This window comes from Salvelinus alpinus, chromosome 15, assembly GCF_045679555.1.
Source record: "Salvelinus alpinus chromosome 15, SLU_Salpinus.1, whole genome shotgun sequence".
Classification (NCBI taxonomy): domain Eukaryota; kingdom Metazoa; phylum Chordata; class Actinopteri; order Salmoniformes; family Salmonidae; genus Salvelinus; species Salvelinus alpinus.
Genome location: NC_092100.1, coordinates 13,910,830 through 13,929,258, shown reverse-complemented (window position 1 = coordinate 13,929,258; position 18,429 = coordinate 13,910,830). Strand labels below are relative to the sequence as shown.

The following is an 18,429-nucleotide window of genomic DNA, read 5'->3' as shown; positions in this document are numbered from 1 at the left end:
TGACGGAAAATGGAACTTTATACTTTGATTTCCACAAGCATTTCAAACAATGTTTGACAAATCCTTGTATGATGTCCTTTGTGTTAATATGTTTATTCATCCTAGGTTGACTGTAATGTATTTCGGGGGTAATCGAGGGGAATTAAAATACATCCGAATTTTAAAACGTTATTAAACATGAATTAATTCAGTTAGCTACAGGTCTACTGATACATAACATTTCAAGTCATTCTCATTTTCCCATTGGAACTGAATACAGCCCAGAGTTTAAAGGCATTCTCAAAATATGGGTATTGAAAATATACAGAAATGTACTGTTCTCAAGCCATGAAATATTTACTGCTGCTGAGGCCAAGGCAGGGTGAGCTTTGGTGAGTCAGACCACTTACCATCCAGCCACCCTTTCTTACAGGTTGGCTGAGACATATATCCTGGAGGTGAGTTACTATGTCCCATGAAAGAGCTTGCTCCTCCAACCAATGCTGTTTTGAAGCTATCGAACTCACACCAGCACAAATGGAGAACCAGGAGAGAGGATGATGTGGGGATGAGTGTGTGCACTTTGACCCCCTTTCCCCTAGGAAATGTTCTCCAGGATATAGAAAATGAGCTCCATGACTAAGGGTTCTTCGCTCCTCTTGCGCCCCCTGCTGTGGATGATGGGGATCAGCACGGTGTCCAGGGCGTTGAGGTACGGGGCTGGGAGGGGCAGGCCGTTACTGCCGGCCACAAACCTCACCTGGAACATGGAACAGCGATGTTAACCACCACACATCTATGGGTTCAACTGCTAGCTTTGGTAATATTATGCAGGCCTATATCCGATCACTATTTACATAAAGAATAACTTTATATTAAAAGGTGGTCAACCACTCACATATTAGTCATTCAAGAAATATTACAACTATTGAAGTCAGGCAGGAATAACGTGATATACAATTTCAACGATTACGTTTCCTCAAAGGTCTAAATTGGCCAATGACCTACGTGCAGTATCTTCATCCTAGCCAATGGCGCCCTCACCTGGTGGGAGTCCAACGTGACGCGCAGCCCCAGCTTAGCCATACCATCCTCCTTCAGCAACTTGAGGTGTGGGCCCAGTGCCAGGCAGAATGCCCGGGCCAGTCTCTCTGTGAGCCTGCTGTGTTCTGTATGGTGGTCACCCTGGCTCTTATGATGACCCCCCTTCTGTAAGGAGAACACCTGAAGGACACAAGACAACAATGCACTTAGAGAATACAGTAATAAAGAGGCTTTGTGTAGGAGTCAAGACTAGTGGTTAGATGTGCCCTAGATATTGTTTGGTCCAAAGGCTGGGATTAACCTCTGTCCAGCGGATGACCTTTCCATTGGCCTTGTACTCAGACTTCTGGAACATCTTGATACTGCTGATGGACTCCATGGACTTGCCATCAATGGGGCTAATAACCCTGCAAAAAACACACACACACACACACACACACGGTAATACAAAGTTGCAGGCAACGGTAAAGAGTAGCCTACATCGATAGAGAATGGTTAATGGGCAGGGGGCTCACAGGTCTGAGACAGACTTGGAGACTGGATGAAACAACAATGGGTTAGTGAGAGGTTAAAGGTAGTATAATGATAAGATACAGAACTAGCCATGGAACACTGATCAGGGCAGATGTAATGACCAAACCATTACCCCTTGTTTACAGTGCATTCTTTCTCTTGCCATTGGACCTGGACATGCTCTTGGCTGTCTGATTGGTCGATCCGCCCACAGGAGATGTTGTAGTCTTTCATCTCCCGTAGCGACTGGCGAAGCTCCACCATGGTCTCCACGGTGATCTGCACCATCAGCCCATCTGGAGAGAGGGACAGCAATACAGCAAAACACACACAGACAGCAACAAGGACATGCACACTCACCTGCACATACATACAGCCACACTCACCTGCACATACATACAGTCACACTCACCTGCACATACATACAGCCACACTCACCTGCACATACATACAGCCACACTCACCTGCACATACATACAGCCACACACACCTGCACATACATACAGCCACACTCACCTGCACATACATACAGCCACACACACCTTGAGTGCACATGGACACACAGATACACACAAACATTGAGAGACTCTAAATAAGGAAATCATATTTAGGATGAAAGTTAGTAGTAATGTCATAATAAGACTATTTCTGTATGTGAATAGTTGAATATGATTAGTAAGGTAATGTTCCAGATCTAAATGAAGATACACAAGGATGACAGTACCTTCAACGATGCTGGATTTGGCCAGATATCCTGATGCTGCTTTAAGGGCTCCACTGAACAAAAAAAAGCAGGAACCAGTAACTGAAACAAAACACAACACCACATATCACCACTTGACTTGTAAACTTAACAAAAAAAGAAACGTCCTTTCACTGTCAACTGTGTTTATTTTCAGCAAACTTAACATGTAAATATTTGAATGAACATAACAAGATTCAACAACCGAGACATAAACTGAACAAGTTCCACAGACATGTGACTAACAGAAATTGAATAATGTGTCCCCTGAACAAAGGGGGTCAAAATCAAAAGTAACAGTCAGTATCTAGTGTGGCCAGCAGCTGCATTAAGTACTGCTGTGCATCTCCTCCTCATGCACTGCACCAGATTTGCCAGTTCTTGCTGTGAGATGTTACCCCACTCTTCCACCAAGGCACCTGCAAGATCCCAGACTTATTTTGGGGAATGGCCCTAGCCCTCACCCTCCGATCCAACAGGTCAGTCCGATGATGCTGTGACACACCGCCGTAGACCATGACGGACCCTCCACCTCCAAATCGATCCCGCTCAAGAGTACAGGCCTCGGTGTAACGCTCATTCCTTCAACGATAAACGTGAATCCGGCCCTCACCCCTGGTGTGACAAAACCGCGACTCGTTAGTGAAGAGCACTTTTTGCCAGTCCTGTCTGATCCAGCGACGGTGGGCTTGTGCCCATAGCGACGTTGTTGCCGTTGATGTCTGGTGAGGACCTGGCTTACAACAGGCCTACAAGCCCTCAGTCCAGCCTCTCTCAGCCTATTGCGGACAGTCTGAGCACTGATGGAGGGATTGTGCGTTCCTGGTGCAACTCGGGCAGTTGTTTTTCCCATCATGTACGGATGTACCAATCCTGTGCAGGTGTTGTTACACGTGGTCTACCACTGCGAGGACGATCAGCTGTCCGTCCTGTCTCCCTGTAGCGCTGTTTTAGGCGTCTCACAGTATGGACATTGCAATTTATTTCCCTTCCCAGTCCTCATGCCTCCTTGCAGCATGCCTAAGGCACGTTCATGCAGATGAGCAGGGACCCTGGGCATCTTTCTTTTGGTGTTTTCAGAGTTAGTAGGAAGGCCTCTTTAGTGTCCTAAGTTTTCATAACTGTGACCTTAATTGCCTCCCGTCTGTAAGCTGTTAGTGTCTTAACGACCAATGTTCATGAATTGTTTATGTTTCATTAAACAAGCATGGGAAACAGTGTTTAAACCCTTTACAATGGAGATCTGTGAAGTTATTTGGATTTTTTAGCTGAGTTTAGTATATAAACACCTTCAATATTACAGTTGGACTAACCAAAAATAATGACAGAACTAAGCTTTCTCCACCTGTATCTTTCTCGGGATGATTCACCCTCTCACATGACACCACATTGCCCTCCAGTGGTGAAAAAAAGTGGTAGCTAAGGCACAGTTCTTGCAGTGAGCGCGTTTAAAAACATTGCAAATCACACATACGATTTTCCCTAGGCTGTCATAGGCCAGATACATTGTGGGTGTTATCTGGCAGTCAATATTAAATCTCTGTACCATAATCTCTCCCTCCCTCTCCCTGATTGTAGGTGATGTGCTGCTTGCCCCTGTGTAGCATTCCTTCTCTACTGGTGGTTCTCATTGATTACAGGACAGGCAGTGGACTCTGTCTCAGTCTCCCTAATAATCTCTGCAACCCAGAAGTAAAATCTTGCGTAATTTGTTCAGATATGTATTTGTATTTATTAAGGATCCCCATTAGCTGCTGCTAATGTTGAGCAACATTAAGTCAGTTATATACAATTTGAAATATTACATGCCCATGGGAGATTACGGTTTCCCCTAGTCCACATCGCCCTCTGTTGATTCTAGGGGCGCTCCCACCTTTGCGAGGCTGATTGTGGATGCTGATGGCCTGGGTCTGGTATTCGCCATCGTCCCCCTGAACACAGATGAGGTGGGAGTCTGCCGCCACGTTGAAGCATGCCCCCATGGCCAACACATGCTCATTGGACTTATTCAAAGCCTTCATCAGCTGAGAAAGAGAGAGAGATTATCGATGATCTATTTCACTTGCTTTGGCAATGTATACATATGTTTCCCATGCCAATAACACCCCTTGAATTGAATTGAGAGGTGAAAGATAGAGAGAGAGAGAGAGAGAGAGAGAGAGAGGTGGAAGGGTGGAAAGAGAGACATGATTGATATCAACCCTTGATCTATTGATGAAAGAGTTGTTTATAAAGGAGTGCTTTATAATTTATATGCATTTATAACGTCGTATTCATTACAGTTATTATAAAGCGTAACCAAGTGCTGCTTCATGGTTTGCCTGTACCTCATCATAGCCGTTGGTAGGGATTTTAATGCAGGTCCTCTGAGCTTCCAGATCTACAGTGAGTCCAGGCACCACTGGCAGAGTGTACCGGTAATTCCTGAAGTCCTGGTAAGCAATGAGGGAAAAATGTGTGATTCATTAGGCCCCAAATGGAAGAAAACAGACCTAAACAGAGAGGGATTTTCTGAACTCGTCCAGTAAGAAACGCTCCATTCATTTTCCGTTGTAAAACATTTTGGTACGGTGTGCCCTAATGAACACAACCTTGGTGTTGATTGTTGTTAGTGTAATGAGAGGCAAGCTACTTACTACTAGTAGTCTCATGATGGTGTGGCCGGTTTCCCCAAACAGAGCCTTCCTGAAGCGCACGCTGTACAGAGGACAGGGGTAAACTGGAAAGGGAGAGGAACGCCTTAATGGGAGGACACTGGACGTGGCCGTCAAAAGCTGCACACTGTGTCTCTGATGCATGCTCTCTCTCTCTCTCTCTCTCTCTCTCTCTCTCTCTCTCTCTCTCTCTCTCTCTCGCAGTGCATGCTGGGTGTTTTTGGAGTTTGAGTGTTTGGTGTGGAAAGCTCTATCCTAACTAACTTTCTTGATTCCTTTCTTTACATGTTATTTTCTATGGTGGAGGGTTAATGCAATATTTGTTTTAGCGGTATCCAAAGTTTTTTTTCAAAGTTAGGGTGGAAGAGGACAGAGAAACTTTCCTGGGTTTTGGAAGTTGTGGTGTGCGCGATGGCTTCTCAGCCTAGCGCGGAGGAGACGCTGTCTATACAGCATGGATTCAGGTGTGTTCCTGAGAACGGAGTTAAGGTGGAGGAGGTTCTGCTCGCGGTCGGTGAACAGGTAGGAGCTGAGTTTATACATTCTGCTTCTAGAATGAACAAAGCTGTGGTTGTGTTCATGAAAAGGGCTAATTTGGTTGGTAGGCTAATTGCTAGCGGAATATTTGTAAGGGATGTGTTGGTGTCAATTTCACCTCTCTCTACCCCTTCAACAAGAGTTGTAGTGGCAAATTTGCCTCCGTTTATTACGGATGATCAAATTAGGAAAGAGCTGAGTCGTTTTGGTAAGTTTGCTAGCGGTTTCCGTGTACTGTCAGCAGGGTTTCAGGCAGATGCCGTTAAACACGTTGTTTCGTTCCGGAGGCAAGTGTTTATGTTTCTGAACAACAACGAGCAACAGCTAAATGTGCACTTTAAAGTGAGACATGGGGAGGGGCTCTATGCAGGTTTTGCCAGCACAGATAGTCTACGGTGTTTTGAATGTGGGGATTTGGGGCACAAGAGTTTTGCGTGCCCACACAAAGGCCGTAGAAAAGGTGAGGGTACAAGCGCCAGTGGGGGAAATCGAGGTCAAAGTGCAGGGGGTAAGGAGATGCAGACAGCAGAGGCTGGACCTAGTCAGGTTAGAGATGGTGGGGTAGATGAGGCTGGGCCTAGTCAGGCTAGAGATGGTGGGGTAGCTGTAGCTGAGTTTAGTCAGGCTAGAGATGGTGGGGTAGTGGAGGATGGGTCTAGTCAGGTTAGAGATGGTGGGGAAGCAGAGGCCGGGTCTAGTCAGGCTAGAGATGGTGGGGTAGCTGAGGCTGGGCCTAGTTATGCTATGGAGGGTGCTGGGTCTAGGCAGGATATGGATGGTGGTATAGCAGAGGCTGAGTCTAGTCAGGCTATGGATGGTGGGGTAGCTGAGGCTGGCCCTAGTCATGCTATGGAGGGTGGGGTAGCTGAGGCTGGCCCTAGTCATGCTATGGAGGGTGGTGTAGATGATACTGGGTCTAGTCAGGTTATTCTAGTGGATGAGGAGAGTATAGTGGGGAAGTGTAAGAGATTAGGGGGGGAGGAGGAGGGTGTCAAGCGGAAAAGGAAAAAGGGTGTGGACAAAGGCACCATGGAAATGTTGCCTGTTGCTGTGGGTGAGGCCCTAACCAGAGAGAAAGAGCAGGTGGTCAGGGTGGGAGATAGAGAAGAGGAGGAAAGTGAGTCTGAGGAAGAGGATGAGGAGTTATTTTTTTCAGACTCCTCTTCAATTGGCCCGGAGCTGACAGCCAGTCAACCAGAGGGGTCTAAGTACACGTTGAGAGAACTGACAAGGTTCCTGAATGAGACTAAGGGGAAAAAAGTTAATCTTGAGGCTTTTTTTCCTGATCCTAGAAAATTTGTAAGATCAGTACAACATGCTATGAGAAATGAGGGGCATGGTGTCCTCTCACCCAAGAAACGGTTTAGGTTGAGGAAGTGGGTCACAACAGTGCGTAAAGGTTTACCTTCAGACACTGTTTAAATGTTTAATTTCTTTCTGACACTGGGGCTTTTTGAGCTTTGCTATTGGTCTATTTCTCTGCTGGCTTTTCTCCCACTTCTTATGGAGACTCTTCGGGTAGGCTCGCTTAATATAAATGGCGCCAGAGATGCGGGAAAGAGGAGTGTGTTGGGTGAATATGTAAAACAAAAAAAAGTACATGTGTTATTTCTGCAGGAGACGCATAGTGATGTGGTGAATGAAGTTGATTGGGGGCTCTGGTGGAAAGGGGCAAGTGTGTTGAGCCATGGGACAAATCTTAGTGCAGGGGTGGCAGTCCTTTTTGCACCGGGTCTGTCTGTAAAAATTTGCTCCTCAAAGGAAGTGTGTAAGGGTAGGTTGCTTGTTGTTAAAGCAGAAATTAACAGCATGGGTTTTGTTTTTATAAATGTGTATGCGCCTAACACAGGGAGAGAAAGAGGGGTTCTATTTGGGAGTCTTAGACAGGAACTCTCACAAGTAGCGCCTGAGGAGACGCTGGTGATCGGAGGTGACTGGAACTGTACAATGGATTTTACAAAAGACAGAAATGGGGAAGAGCCTCATTCAGTGTCAGTGGGAGTGTTAGGGGACATCATTAATCAGTTTGACCTAGTGGATGTTTGGAGAACTAAACATCCAAACACAAGACAGTATACATGGGTGAAGGTTTTTGGGGCTAGGGTGAGTGCAGCCCGACTTGATCGTTTTTACATATCTAGGAATCAGAGCAATAGGCTGCTGGGCGCTACCATTCTCCCAGTGGGGTTTTCGGACCATCACATAACCATGGCTCGGCTGTCTATTTCACCAGGGCCCCGGCAGGCATCTTATTGGAAGTTCAATGTAAAGCTCTTACAAGATGCCACTTTTTGCTCAGTTTTCCAGACCTTTTGGGAAAGGTGGGGGCAGCGAAGAGAGGAGTATGATTCTCTGAGTCAATGGTGGGATGTGGGGAAAGTGCAGATTCGGCTTTTCTGTCAACAGTACACAGCTCTCTCATCATCAGAGGCTAGGAGAGTATTGGGGGAACTAGAGCGGTGTATTAGTGAGATGGAGGTAGAGATGGTGGGGCAAGGCAATGTAGGCCTCCAGGCTAATTTAGCCGAATTACGTAGGGACCTGGGCAGTTTTTTCCAGGTTAAAGCAAAGGGAGCACTTGTAAGAGCTAGGTTCTCCATGCTCAAGGAGATGGATGCTCCCAGCTCCTTCTTCTTTGGTTTGGAAAGACAGAGCAGTGAAGCCAAGGGTATGCATTGTCTACGGCTGTCTGATGGGCGGGTGACCTCTGTGGTGGGGGAGATGCGGGAGCGGACTGTGGAGTTTTATACTGAATTGTATAGGGCAGAAATGTGTGATCCTATGTGTGCTCAGGTCTTGTTCGCAGGACTCCCTAAGCTCTCTCGGGCACAGAGGGATGAAATGGACATTCCTCTGTTGTCACATGAACTGGCAAAGGCCGTAACCCAGATGTCCCCCGGTCGTGCACCGGGGGTCGATGGACTCCCAGTGGAGTTTTACAAAAAATTCTGGGGAATAATTGGACAGGATTTCTTTTGCGTCTTGCGTGAATGCATCGGGGTAGGAGAGTTGCCGATGAGCTGCCGTCGGGCGGCTCTGACTCTCCTGCCCAAAAAAGGGGACTTGTGTGAACTTAAGAACTGGAGGCCTGTGGCATTACTCTGTGCGGACTACAAGATTTTTGCCAAGGTCCTCTCTAACAGACTGAAGTCCCATCTGGACTCTATAATACACAAGGACCAGACATATTGTGTACCGGGACGCTCAATCACGGACAACTTGTTCTTGATTAGGGACATGTTGGACTTGTCGAGAGGTTCTAATGTGAACTTTGGACTGGTCTCTTTAGATCAAGAGAAGGCTTTTGATAGAGTGGATCATGAGTATCTGTTTAATGTGATGTCTGTGTTTGGGTTTGGGAAGAGTTTTGTGACCTGTGTGAAGCTGTTGTATGCTGGGGTGTCATGTATGGTTAAGGTGGGAGGGGGGCTCAGTAGGCCAGTCTGGGTGAGACGGGGCATTAGACAAGGATGCCCTCTATCTGGGCAGCTATACACACTAGCCATTGAGCCTTTTTTAGGACTGCTACGCAGGAGACTGCAGGGAGTGTGCTGGACAGGCATGGGTGTGGTGACAGGAATAGCAGTCTCAGCATACGCAGATGATGTTTCTGTGATGGTCAGGGATGGGCAAGATATGCAGGAACTAGAGACCAGTCTGAAGGTGTACGAGGGAGCTTCATCAGCTAAGGTAAACTGGGGAAAGAGCAAAGCTCTGTTATGTGGGGCATGGGGGGATAGGGCTCCTCCTCTGCTTCCAGGGGGTTTGCAGTGGGGTTGTGAAGGGCTTAAAGTGTTGGGGGTGTACCTGGGCTCGGAGAGGTGGGTCAGGAAGAACTGGGAGGGGCTGTCACAGGCAGTGGTGTCAAGACTGGCCAGGTGGAGGTGGCTCCTATCCCAAGTGTCATATAGAGGGAGGGTGCTGATAATTAACAACCTGGTGGCATCTTCCTTGTGGCATAAACTGGCTGTCCTCAACCCCCCCGCCGGTCTGCTTGCAGACCTGCAACGCAAGCTGGTGGATTTCTTTTGGTCGGGACATCACTGGCTGAAGGCAGCAGTGTTGTACATGACCGTCCACGAAGGAGGACAGGGCCTGGTGGAACTGGAGAGCAGGATGGCTGCTTTCCGGCTAAAGGCGGTGCAGAGACTGCTGTATCATACCGATGTTGGCTGGAGGGAACCAGCATGCGCACTGCTGAGGAGAGCTGGTGGATTAGGGTTGGACCGGCAGCTGTTCCTCATGAAGCTGGAGAGGCTGAGTACAGCAGGTCTCTCAGAGTTTTACTCTGCGGTGCTGAGGGCCTGGCAGCTGCTAAGGCCCATACGAGAAGGGGGTGTGGAGCCTGGGCAGTGGGTGTGGGAGGAGCCTATTTTCCACAACCCAGCCATCCCTTTGAGATCGGTTCAGTCTGCCACCCTGCAGAGGCAACTGATGGCAGGGGGTTTACGAAGGCTAGGTGACCTGAGACTGCTGGGAGAGGAGGGGTGGAAAACCCCGGAGGTCTTGGCGCAACAAACAGGAATAACGTCTCTTAGACTGTTGGAGAGATTCCTGGAGGAGGTCCAGGAGGCACTGTCTGAGCAGGTAAGGGGGGTGTTTGAGAGGCCAAAGGGAGAGGGGCCACCAATGTTTCCGCCACTGCAGGTGACGGCAGAGACTGGAGACTGGCAAGGGGGTCTGGAGGACTTGTTAGATTTTAACACTCCGAGCCTGGGGGAATTTGAGGGGGTGGGAGGTAAAGCTCTCTACAACCTCTGCGTTAAGGTTAGGAACATTAGAAGTCTAACAGGAGTGAAGGCACATCAGTGGCAGGGGGTATGTGGGGCGGAGAGTATGGTGGGTTTTAGATGGAGGGCGCTCTACAAACCCCCAGTACCAAAGAGGTCAGGGGACCTCCAGTGGAGGGTTCTTCATGGAGCCCTGGCCACTAACAGCTGGTTGGCACGTGTTGATCCGGGAATTGGGCAGGGGTGTCCTTTCTGTCAAATGAATGAAACTGTGATTCATGTGTTTTCTGTGTGCACCAGGTTAATGCCATTAATGTCTCTGTTGGAATGTCTGTGTGAGAGGTTGGGGGTGGTTTTTGCTGTTGGGATGTTTATAATGGGATACAGGTATTCGAGTAAGGAGAAAGAAAAATGTGTTTTGTTGAATTTTCTGTTTGCTCAGGCAAAATTAGCTATTTGGCTAACAAGGAGAAACAGGGTCAAAGGTGGGGGGATAACAGACCCTTTACTATTGTTTAATGGGATGGTCTCTGCGCGCCTTAGGGTTGAGTTTGAGTTCTATAAACTGATCAAATGTGTGGAGATGTTTGAGGAGATATGGTGTGTTGGGGGGGCTGTCTGTATTGCTGGGGAAGATGTTTTGGATATACGGTTGTAGGAGAGGGTATTGTTTTTGTGTATGGTGATGTTGGTTTGTATCATGTGGTAGATGGAAAGGTGAGTGTGGTACATGTATGCAGTACAGGATATATTTTTGTTTTTTTATTTTTAGGGGGGGGTGAGTGTTAAATGAAATGAGAATGTTTCAATAAAGAAAGACAAAAAGTCAAAAAAAAGTATCTCTCTCTCTCTCTCTCTCTCTCTCTCTCTCTCTCTCTCTCTCTCTCTCTCTCTCTCTCTCTCTCTCTCTCTCTCTCTCTCTCTCTCTCTCTCTCTCTCTCTCTAGCCACACATCTCTCTCTCTCTCTCTCTAGCCACACATCTCTCTCTCTCTCTCTCTCTCTCTCTAGCCACACATCTCTCTCCTGCCTCCAGAGCGCTGACTCACATCTGTACTCAGCTCCCAATCTGAGCATGAGGCGCAGGGGGAAAGCCTTGGCCCAGGACACCTCAGCCCGGTGGATCAGCAGGCCAAAGAGAAAGGGCTGGTTGGGCATAGGGAGACCCTGCAGGGACTGGAGAGTGGAGTGCACCCAGAGGAACCCTGCATGCTCCTCACAGCCCAGGAAACTACTGGAGAACTGGGAGAGACCCAGGTGGCTCAGTACCTTGCCTGCAGAAAGAGAGAGAGAAAGAGAGAGGGGGGAGGGGGAGCGAACGAGAGAGAGAGAGAGAGAGAGAGAGATGGAGGGGAAAATAGAGATGGAGGGAGGGAAAGAGAGATAATCAATGACTGTACAAAACATTAGGAACACCTTCCTAATATTGAGTTGCCCTCAGAACAGCCTCAATTTGTCCGGGTATGGACTTTACAAGGTGTCGAAAGTGTTCCACAGGAATGCTGGCCCATGTTGACTCCATTGCTTCCCACAGTTGTGTCAAGTTGGCTGGAAGTCCATTCGGTGGAGAACCTTTCTTGATACACACAGGGAATTGTCTCAAGGCTTAAAAACCCTACATCCCAACCCGAGCACTCCGTTCCGCCACCTCTGGTCTCTTGGTCCCTCACACCTCTACGGCACGAAAGCTCCCGCTCAGCCCAGTCAAAGCTGATCTCTGTCCTGGCACCCCAATGGTGGAACAAGCTTCCCCCTAAAGTCAGGACAGCGGAGTCCCTGCCCATCTTTCGAAACCCTACCTCTTTGAAGAGTATCTTAAATAACGTTCAGGTTGCACCCATCCCACTAACACTGACTTTGTTGTTAACTACTATGTTGAGGGAAAATGTACTTGATACTATTGTGATGTGTTGTTGTCTCACCTAGCTATCTTAAGATGAATGCACTAATTGTAAATCACTCTGGATAAGAACATCTGCCAAATGACTAAAATGTAAAATGGAAGGAAAATGGGACTCTTTCAAGACCTGCTTCAGAGCTCAATCCAGTGCTGATCAATGGTAGCTAACTTGCCAGACCACGTCAATACCAGTCTCACCTGTGAGGGCGTCCCTGTAGAGCTGTATAAAGTGGCTGAAGATGTCTTTGGGGAAGCTCTTCTCTTCGGGCAGACATTGCAGCAGCACCACCACTTCCACCTGGCCCACCGCGTGCATGCCCTTTGACGTCACACACCAGCACTTCCTGTTTACATCTGGGGAAAACCAATGAGAGGTAGCGCTTCAATGTGAGGTCACATGTGATTTGAATTGTTCCATAGTGAGCTAAGATGAAAACATGGTGTCACACAGTGTCAATAACTGAAAAAAGGTTGAATGTTGAGAGAAAATGTCACATACAGTTGACTAGCTTGACCATGGCCAGTAGGTTGGCGTTGAGGACAAAGACCAGGGAGTTGGGCCTTCCGCTCTCCAGTTCCTGGATGAGAACCCTCTCTGAGGGCCTTTCCTCCACTGTGTAGTCTGGTGAGACAGATGAAACGGTAACCTAGACATCCTTAGAAACTATTCAAAAGAAGTGTCCAGTTGACAATCCCAGCACAGTGAACTAGCCAGCCATTAGCATCTCCAGTAGCTAACTACCTAATGCTATGACAATCCCAGTACAGTGAGCTAGCCTTCTGCATATCCTGTAGCTGACTACCTAACCCTATGACCCTCAAACTCAACCTCGAAGCCAGGTCCTGTTCCACCGCATTTTTTCGTTGTTCCCCTCTAATTAGGGACTGATTTAGACCTGGGACACCAGGTGTCTGCAATTAATTATCAGGTATAACAGAAAACCAGCAGGCACCGGTCCACATAGGGTAGGGGTTGTGAGCTAGCGGTTAGCTAAAGTGAGCTAGCGGTTAGCATCTCCAGTGTTGGTAGCCTGGTTGTACCTCCTTTGACTCCAGTAGAGGTGAGGATGGGAGGGAGGCCATCCAGTGGGATGAGGTTGGCAGAGCTACTGATGTGGCTACTGACCAGGGTTGCTGTACCCCAGCCACAGGGCCCACACACCTCCTGCAGAGGCTATACGGAGAGGGGAGAAGAATACTTTATTAATCCATACAAGACAGACATTGGTCTTCTGTTGTACCACACACACACACAGTGGCTGGAGCAGTGGGCAGCTACTAGTACCACACCAGTGAGCAGTTTAGGGGTTAAGTGCCTCGCTCAAGGCCACAACTGCAGGTGATGGCATCTAGGACACTCTCAACCAGATGTCCCCCTGTCAGACATGGGATTAGAACCAGCAACGACCCACTTCTCTAGCCTCGAGGCTCTCGGCTACCTGCTGCCCCAAGGAAGAGGAGAGAGGGAGGAGGAAGGAAAGAGAGAGAGAGCTTATAGATTACTTTGGGTTATGGATATCAAAGGTATCAACAGAAAGACTGATAGTACACTACATGTGAGCACATCCTCAGATATTTTATGTACATTTTAAATCAATTGCATTAAATGAGTCTGGTCTGACAATGTTTTGTTACATACATTGAGCAGGGGCGGCCCCTGTGCTATTGGTGTCCTCCTGCTGGTCTGTGGTGAGCCAGTGGCGCTTCTGATTGTAGCAGCTATACTTCTCCTCAATAATAGCGGTGAGAAGGTGGGGCCTCTGATTGGTGTACAAGGAGCAGAGTCTGATTTCTCATTGGATAGGATTTCATCAGCAAACCACACCCTCCTTCTCCCCCTGGGAGGGGTTCCTGAAGAAAATAACAAAAGAGAGAGTGGGAACATGTTTCTACATGTTGCACCAATGAACTGTGTAAAACACAGTTTTTGCCTGTAGTGTTATGGTAACAGTGTTGTCAGGTGATACTCACTTTTCACTAGAGTTGAGTGACAGGAGACACAGACACGCCCCTCCTTCCCATCCAGGTGTGTTAGTCGGAACTTCAGACCGGAGCACAATGAACAGAATACCTGTAGGGGACACGCACGCACGCACGCACGCACGCACGCACGCACGCACGCACGCACGCACGCACGCACACACACACACACACACACAATCACTAACAGGGTCAGCCTCCTTTCTCAGGGACAAGAGACCATAGACAAACATGCATTCCCTTCTTAATTGAAATACAACCAAGTGGTGTAAGACCCTCACCTTGCCACAGGCGCGGCAGTGGTGCCTTCTCTTTGTGAAGGTGAACCTGACTTCACACATCATACAGACCAGCGTATGGGCGTCAGGGACCCACACGGGGGCCACCTCCCCCAGGGTAGTGCCTCGCTCCCTGGACAGAATGCCCACGGGGCCGGCCTGTAGCTCATTGTCTGGATCCACTGACGGAGACATAGGGGAAGGCCTGCAGTCCCCCACAGCTCCCTCTTCACTGTCTGCCTGTGCTCTGTTGGCATTAGTCTCATCAATAGTTAGCCCGTTGGCTTTGGTCTGGTTCTGAAGCCCCAGTCTGGGCCCCTGGGTATGGCTGCCTTCATAGAGCTCCTCCACAGGACGATCAGACGTGTCGTCCAGGTCAGGACTTATGCCATCTGAGCCACTGGGTGAGTCCTGCAGCTTACGTTCACTCTCTTCCAGCTCCTTCTCCTCAACCACAGAGTCCTCCTTGTAGGAGGGCAGCTGAGGCCTCTTCTTCTCCTCCTTCATCTCCACCTCTGGCACAGCCGCTTTGGAGGGTATGAGCATCAAAGGGGTGGAGGCCTTCCCGAAATGCCTCTCTCCCCATGTGGAGAGAGTTGTCACAGTGCAGTTCCCCTCCTCCAGCTGTCTCATCAGCCTCTGAGCGGGGGTCTCTAGTTGGGAAATGGGACCCTCTTTTGTCGCCCCCGGGCTCAGGACCCCCTTTGAATGGACTTTGGATTTTGCAGGGGACTCTGATCCGATGTGACCACAGCCCAGCTGTCCTGACTTTGTGACATCCCCATCTTCGAGCATCAGCAGACAGGGTCTGTGGAGCCAGTGGTGCTTAGCATCCATCAGAGACAGAGCATCTGATTCATCTGTTCATACAAAGACGTGGATGCGGATCAAAACCATTGGAAGAGAAACGTCAAATGAACCTGACAAAGACATTCTGCTTCACGCCGAGAGAAAAAACTGGCTATAAGGAACATAAAACATTTAGTCCACAAGCACATACACGCACTCACAAAAGCGTTCGTTGTATGCATGCACACACACACACACACAGTGACCATGACCCCAGATTCGACCGGCTGTGTTCCTAGGTGGTAATTTGCCATTTATCTTGTCGCATCTAATAGGTTGAACCAGATTTATATATATATGGCTCTAGGTTAAATTATCCACTGACTCCAACATAAGTGCACTGTTGTCCTTGAGAGAGATATTTGCGTCCCAAATGGGACCCTATTCCCTATGAAGTGCACTACTTTTGAATAAATGTTACTTTTATTTAACATTTGAGTTAAATAAAGGTTAAATCAAAAAAATGTAATAACCAGAGCCCATAGTGCTCTGTGATAAAGTAGTGCACTATATAGGAAATATGGTGCCATTTGGGATGGCGGAAGATCCAGAGAGCCAGGTAAAGCTGACTCATTCTCTGTGTGTGTGTGTGTGTGTGTGTGTGTGTGTGTGTGTGTGTGTGTGTGTGTGTGTGTGTGTGTGTGTGTGTGTGTGTGTGTGTGTGTGTGTGTGTGTGTGTGTGTGTGTGTGTGTTTGCGTGTGTGCGTGCGTGCGTGCGTGCGTGTGTGTGTTGGGGCCCACTTTTGTGAAAAATGTAAACAATGTATTTGAGTTTTTACCAGCATTTGTAACTTCAGTCTGATAATTATCTGTATCTGTATAAAACAGTTAATCTGATAATACTTGTGGAATATAAAAATACTTGCTTGATATGTTTTCCAGTTTCTTGAAATACTTTGCAAATGCAACTCTATGTGAAAACTGAAATTATCTATTCATTCCTTTTCGTAGATGCTCTTATCCAGAACAACTTACAGTAGTGCAGACATTTTCATACTGGTCCCCTGTGGGAATCGAACCCACAACCCAAGCGTCATGCACTACCAACTGAGCCACATCCTCACATCGCATCATCACAAACCACTTGATGGCTCAATGTACTCAATTAATGCATTGTGCATTATTTTCCTTCATGGTGATGAAAAGCCTGCAGGTACAACCCTAGATGACAAGCCTATGTACAATACAGTAATGTACACTTACATCAAGTGGTTTGTAAGGATGGTAAATTAGTACTGAACAAAAAGTGGTTGTTTTCCACATTATTTGATTAAGAAAAATATTTAATTTGACGTGAATGTTTTGTGTCTTTGCCCATAACTTTGAACCTTTTGATGTAAATGTTTGAGGACAGGGTTTTGTTCTTTCTAGATTCCATTAGAATGACAATTGCAGAGAAGGGACAAGGCAACAACTCTTACAATTCTAACTATTGAATCCTACAAGATACTGTTCTCAATTATAAAATGGGTGATTCGAGCCCTGAATGCTGATTGGCTGACAGCCATTATATATGAGACCGTATACCACGGGTATGACAAAACATGTATTTTTACTGCTCTAATTAGGTTGGAAACCAGTTTATAATAGAAATAAGGCACCTCAGGGGTTTGTGGTATATTGCCAATATACCACGGCTAAGGGCTGTGTCCAGGCACTCTGCAACAGTCCTTAGCCAAGGTATATAGGCCATATACCACACCTACTCCGGCCTTATTGCTTAATTATACAACTACTGCACACACACAAAAAATTGCCAGCACTATAGACGTCTATATCAGTCAGCTAATACTAGCAAAGGCCCAGTGCACTACTTTTTTTTTTTTTCAGGGGGTGCTACCGCACCCTCAGCACCCCTACTTCCCCAACAGTGGCAAAATTGGATGTTAGATTATGTAGCCTGCATTATTATTATACATTATGAATCAAGGTGTATACAAATAGTTATAGGCCTAATGACAAGATAATGAATGGACAAAAAAACAAATTAAGACAATATTAATTTAATTCTATATTGTTTAAATATTCTACTTCACTATCGACTGGAATGCGCCAAAATGTTATTACGGTGAGAAAGAAAATCTGATTCATAATTCTGATTTTGGGATATGCTGTGATCTCTCCTCGGTTGGTTATTGCCTCAATTGCACAATTTCACATAGCCTTTATTGGAGTTGGTGAATTATTTTCGGGGTAAAACTGCATTGCAGCTTCAACCCCGTAATCGCACCCCAACCCTTCCATTCATGCTGACGATTACTAAACAACAATAGGGCCCAACCTATTCAGCTGACTGAGCGTTTGCGGTACGGTGACTCAGTATCCTGCACACGTGCAACTGTTTTAAATCCCCTCTCAACAAGCGAACACGGCAATGCGACATTTGCTTCTCATCTCGCTTCATTAATTGTTGCAGAGTAATTAAACACAATATTATCTTTATCACGCCATTTCCAAAAATAGTCGTATTTTTCCAGTAATTCATATAGGCTGAACGAATATTCTCACTTGTGCTTCGATCTGTCGTTCTATGAATGTGTCGCGAGCGGCAAGACGCATGATTGCAGATCAGCTACAATTTCCCCTGATTGAAATACATCTTGCATCTCTATACAATAGAATTTAAAACCTTACCGTCTGTCAATGCACCCAAGAGGCTTTCATTCTCATCGTCCCGGGCACTGAAGAACTTCAACATTTTGTAACAGTGGCGAAGAAAATAAGTAAAACAGTCTTGCTCACTATCAGAGGGAGGATTTCCCTCTATTCCCCCCCTCTCCTTCTGCCCCTTTGCTACACTGCAGGTCTTCTTGAATGAACTCAAGGATGTCCTCATATGTCCTTTTCTAAACCAGTGTACAGTAGACCACAATGTACAGTAGACCACAAGCCAGTTTAATTTCATCAAAATCTTGCTCTCATTTCTAGCCAAGTGTCTACTGCACATAGGAATGAATGACTCCTGATGAAACATTTAAAAAGTATTTATCCCAGTGGTTAAAGTCTTAGATCATAATACAAGTCATGTGTACATGAAACCTCAGAAAGAAAACATTTGTCTAAAAATACAACCACGAAAGGCTTTATAACCATTATCTTTGACCAGTGATATTATCATCCAAGTCAGTCTGATATCCATTGCACGGCCTGATGCTGGAGTTGAATGAAATACTTCGAGTTTAAGGCAACACCTGCTTTGATTTAAATAGTGACAAAAAAGCTAT

General features: G+C 46.9%; 1 protein-coding gene across 1 annotated transcript; it reads right to left on the bottom strand.

The window, feature by feature from the left end:
- Positions 1-69: 69 nt before the first annotated feature.
- LOC139540438 (zinc finger FYVE domain-containing protein 9-like) lies at positions 70-17,987 on the bottom strand. The gene is made up of 16 exons (XM_071344256.1): positions 17,840-17,987; positions 14,360-15,216; positions 14,070-14,169; positions 13,738-13,949; positions 13,140-13,272; positions 12,598-12,720; positions 12,297-12,452; positions 11,248-11,472; positions 4,915-4,997; positions 4,606-4,710; positions 4,152-4,302; positions 2,261-2,341; positions 1,670-1,832; positions 1,325-1,430; positions 1,024-1,203; positions 70-739 (listed from the first exon to the last, which is right to left on the bottom strand). The coding sequence occupies exons 1-16, from the start codon at positions 17,901-17,903 to the stop codon at positions 578-580; spliced, it is 2,901 nt and encodes a 966-aa protein (XP_071200357.1). The 5' UTR covers positions 17,904-17,987; the 3' UTR covers positions 70-577.
- Between the last annotated feature and the right edge of the window lie 442 nt (positions 17,988-18,429).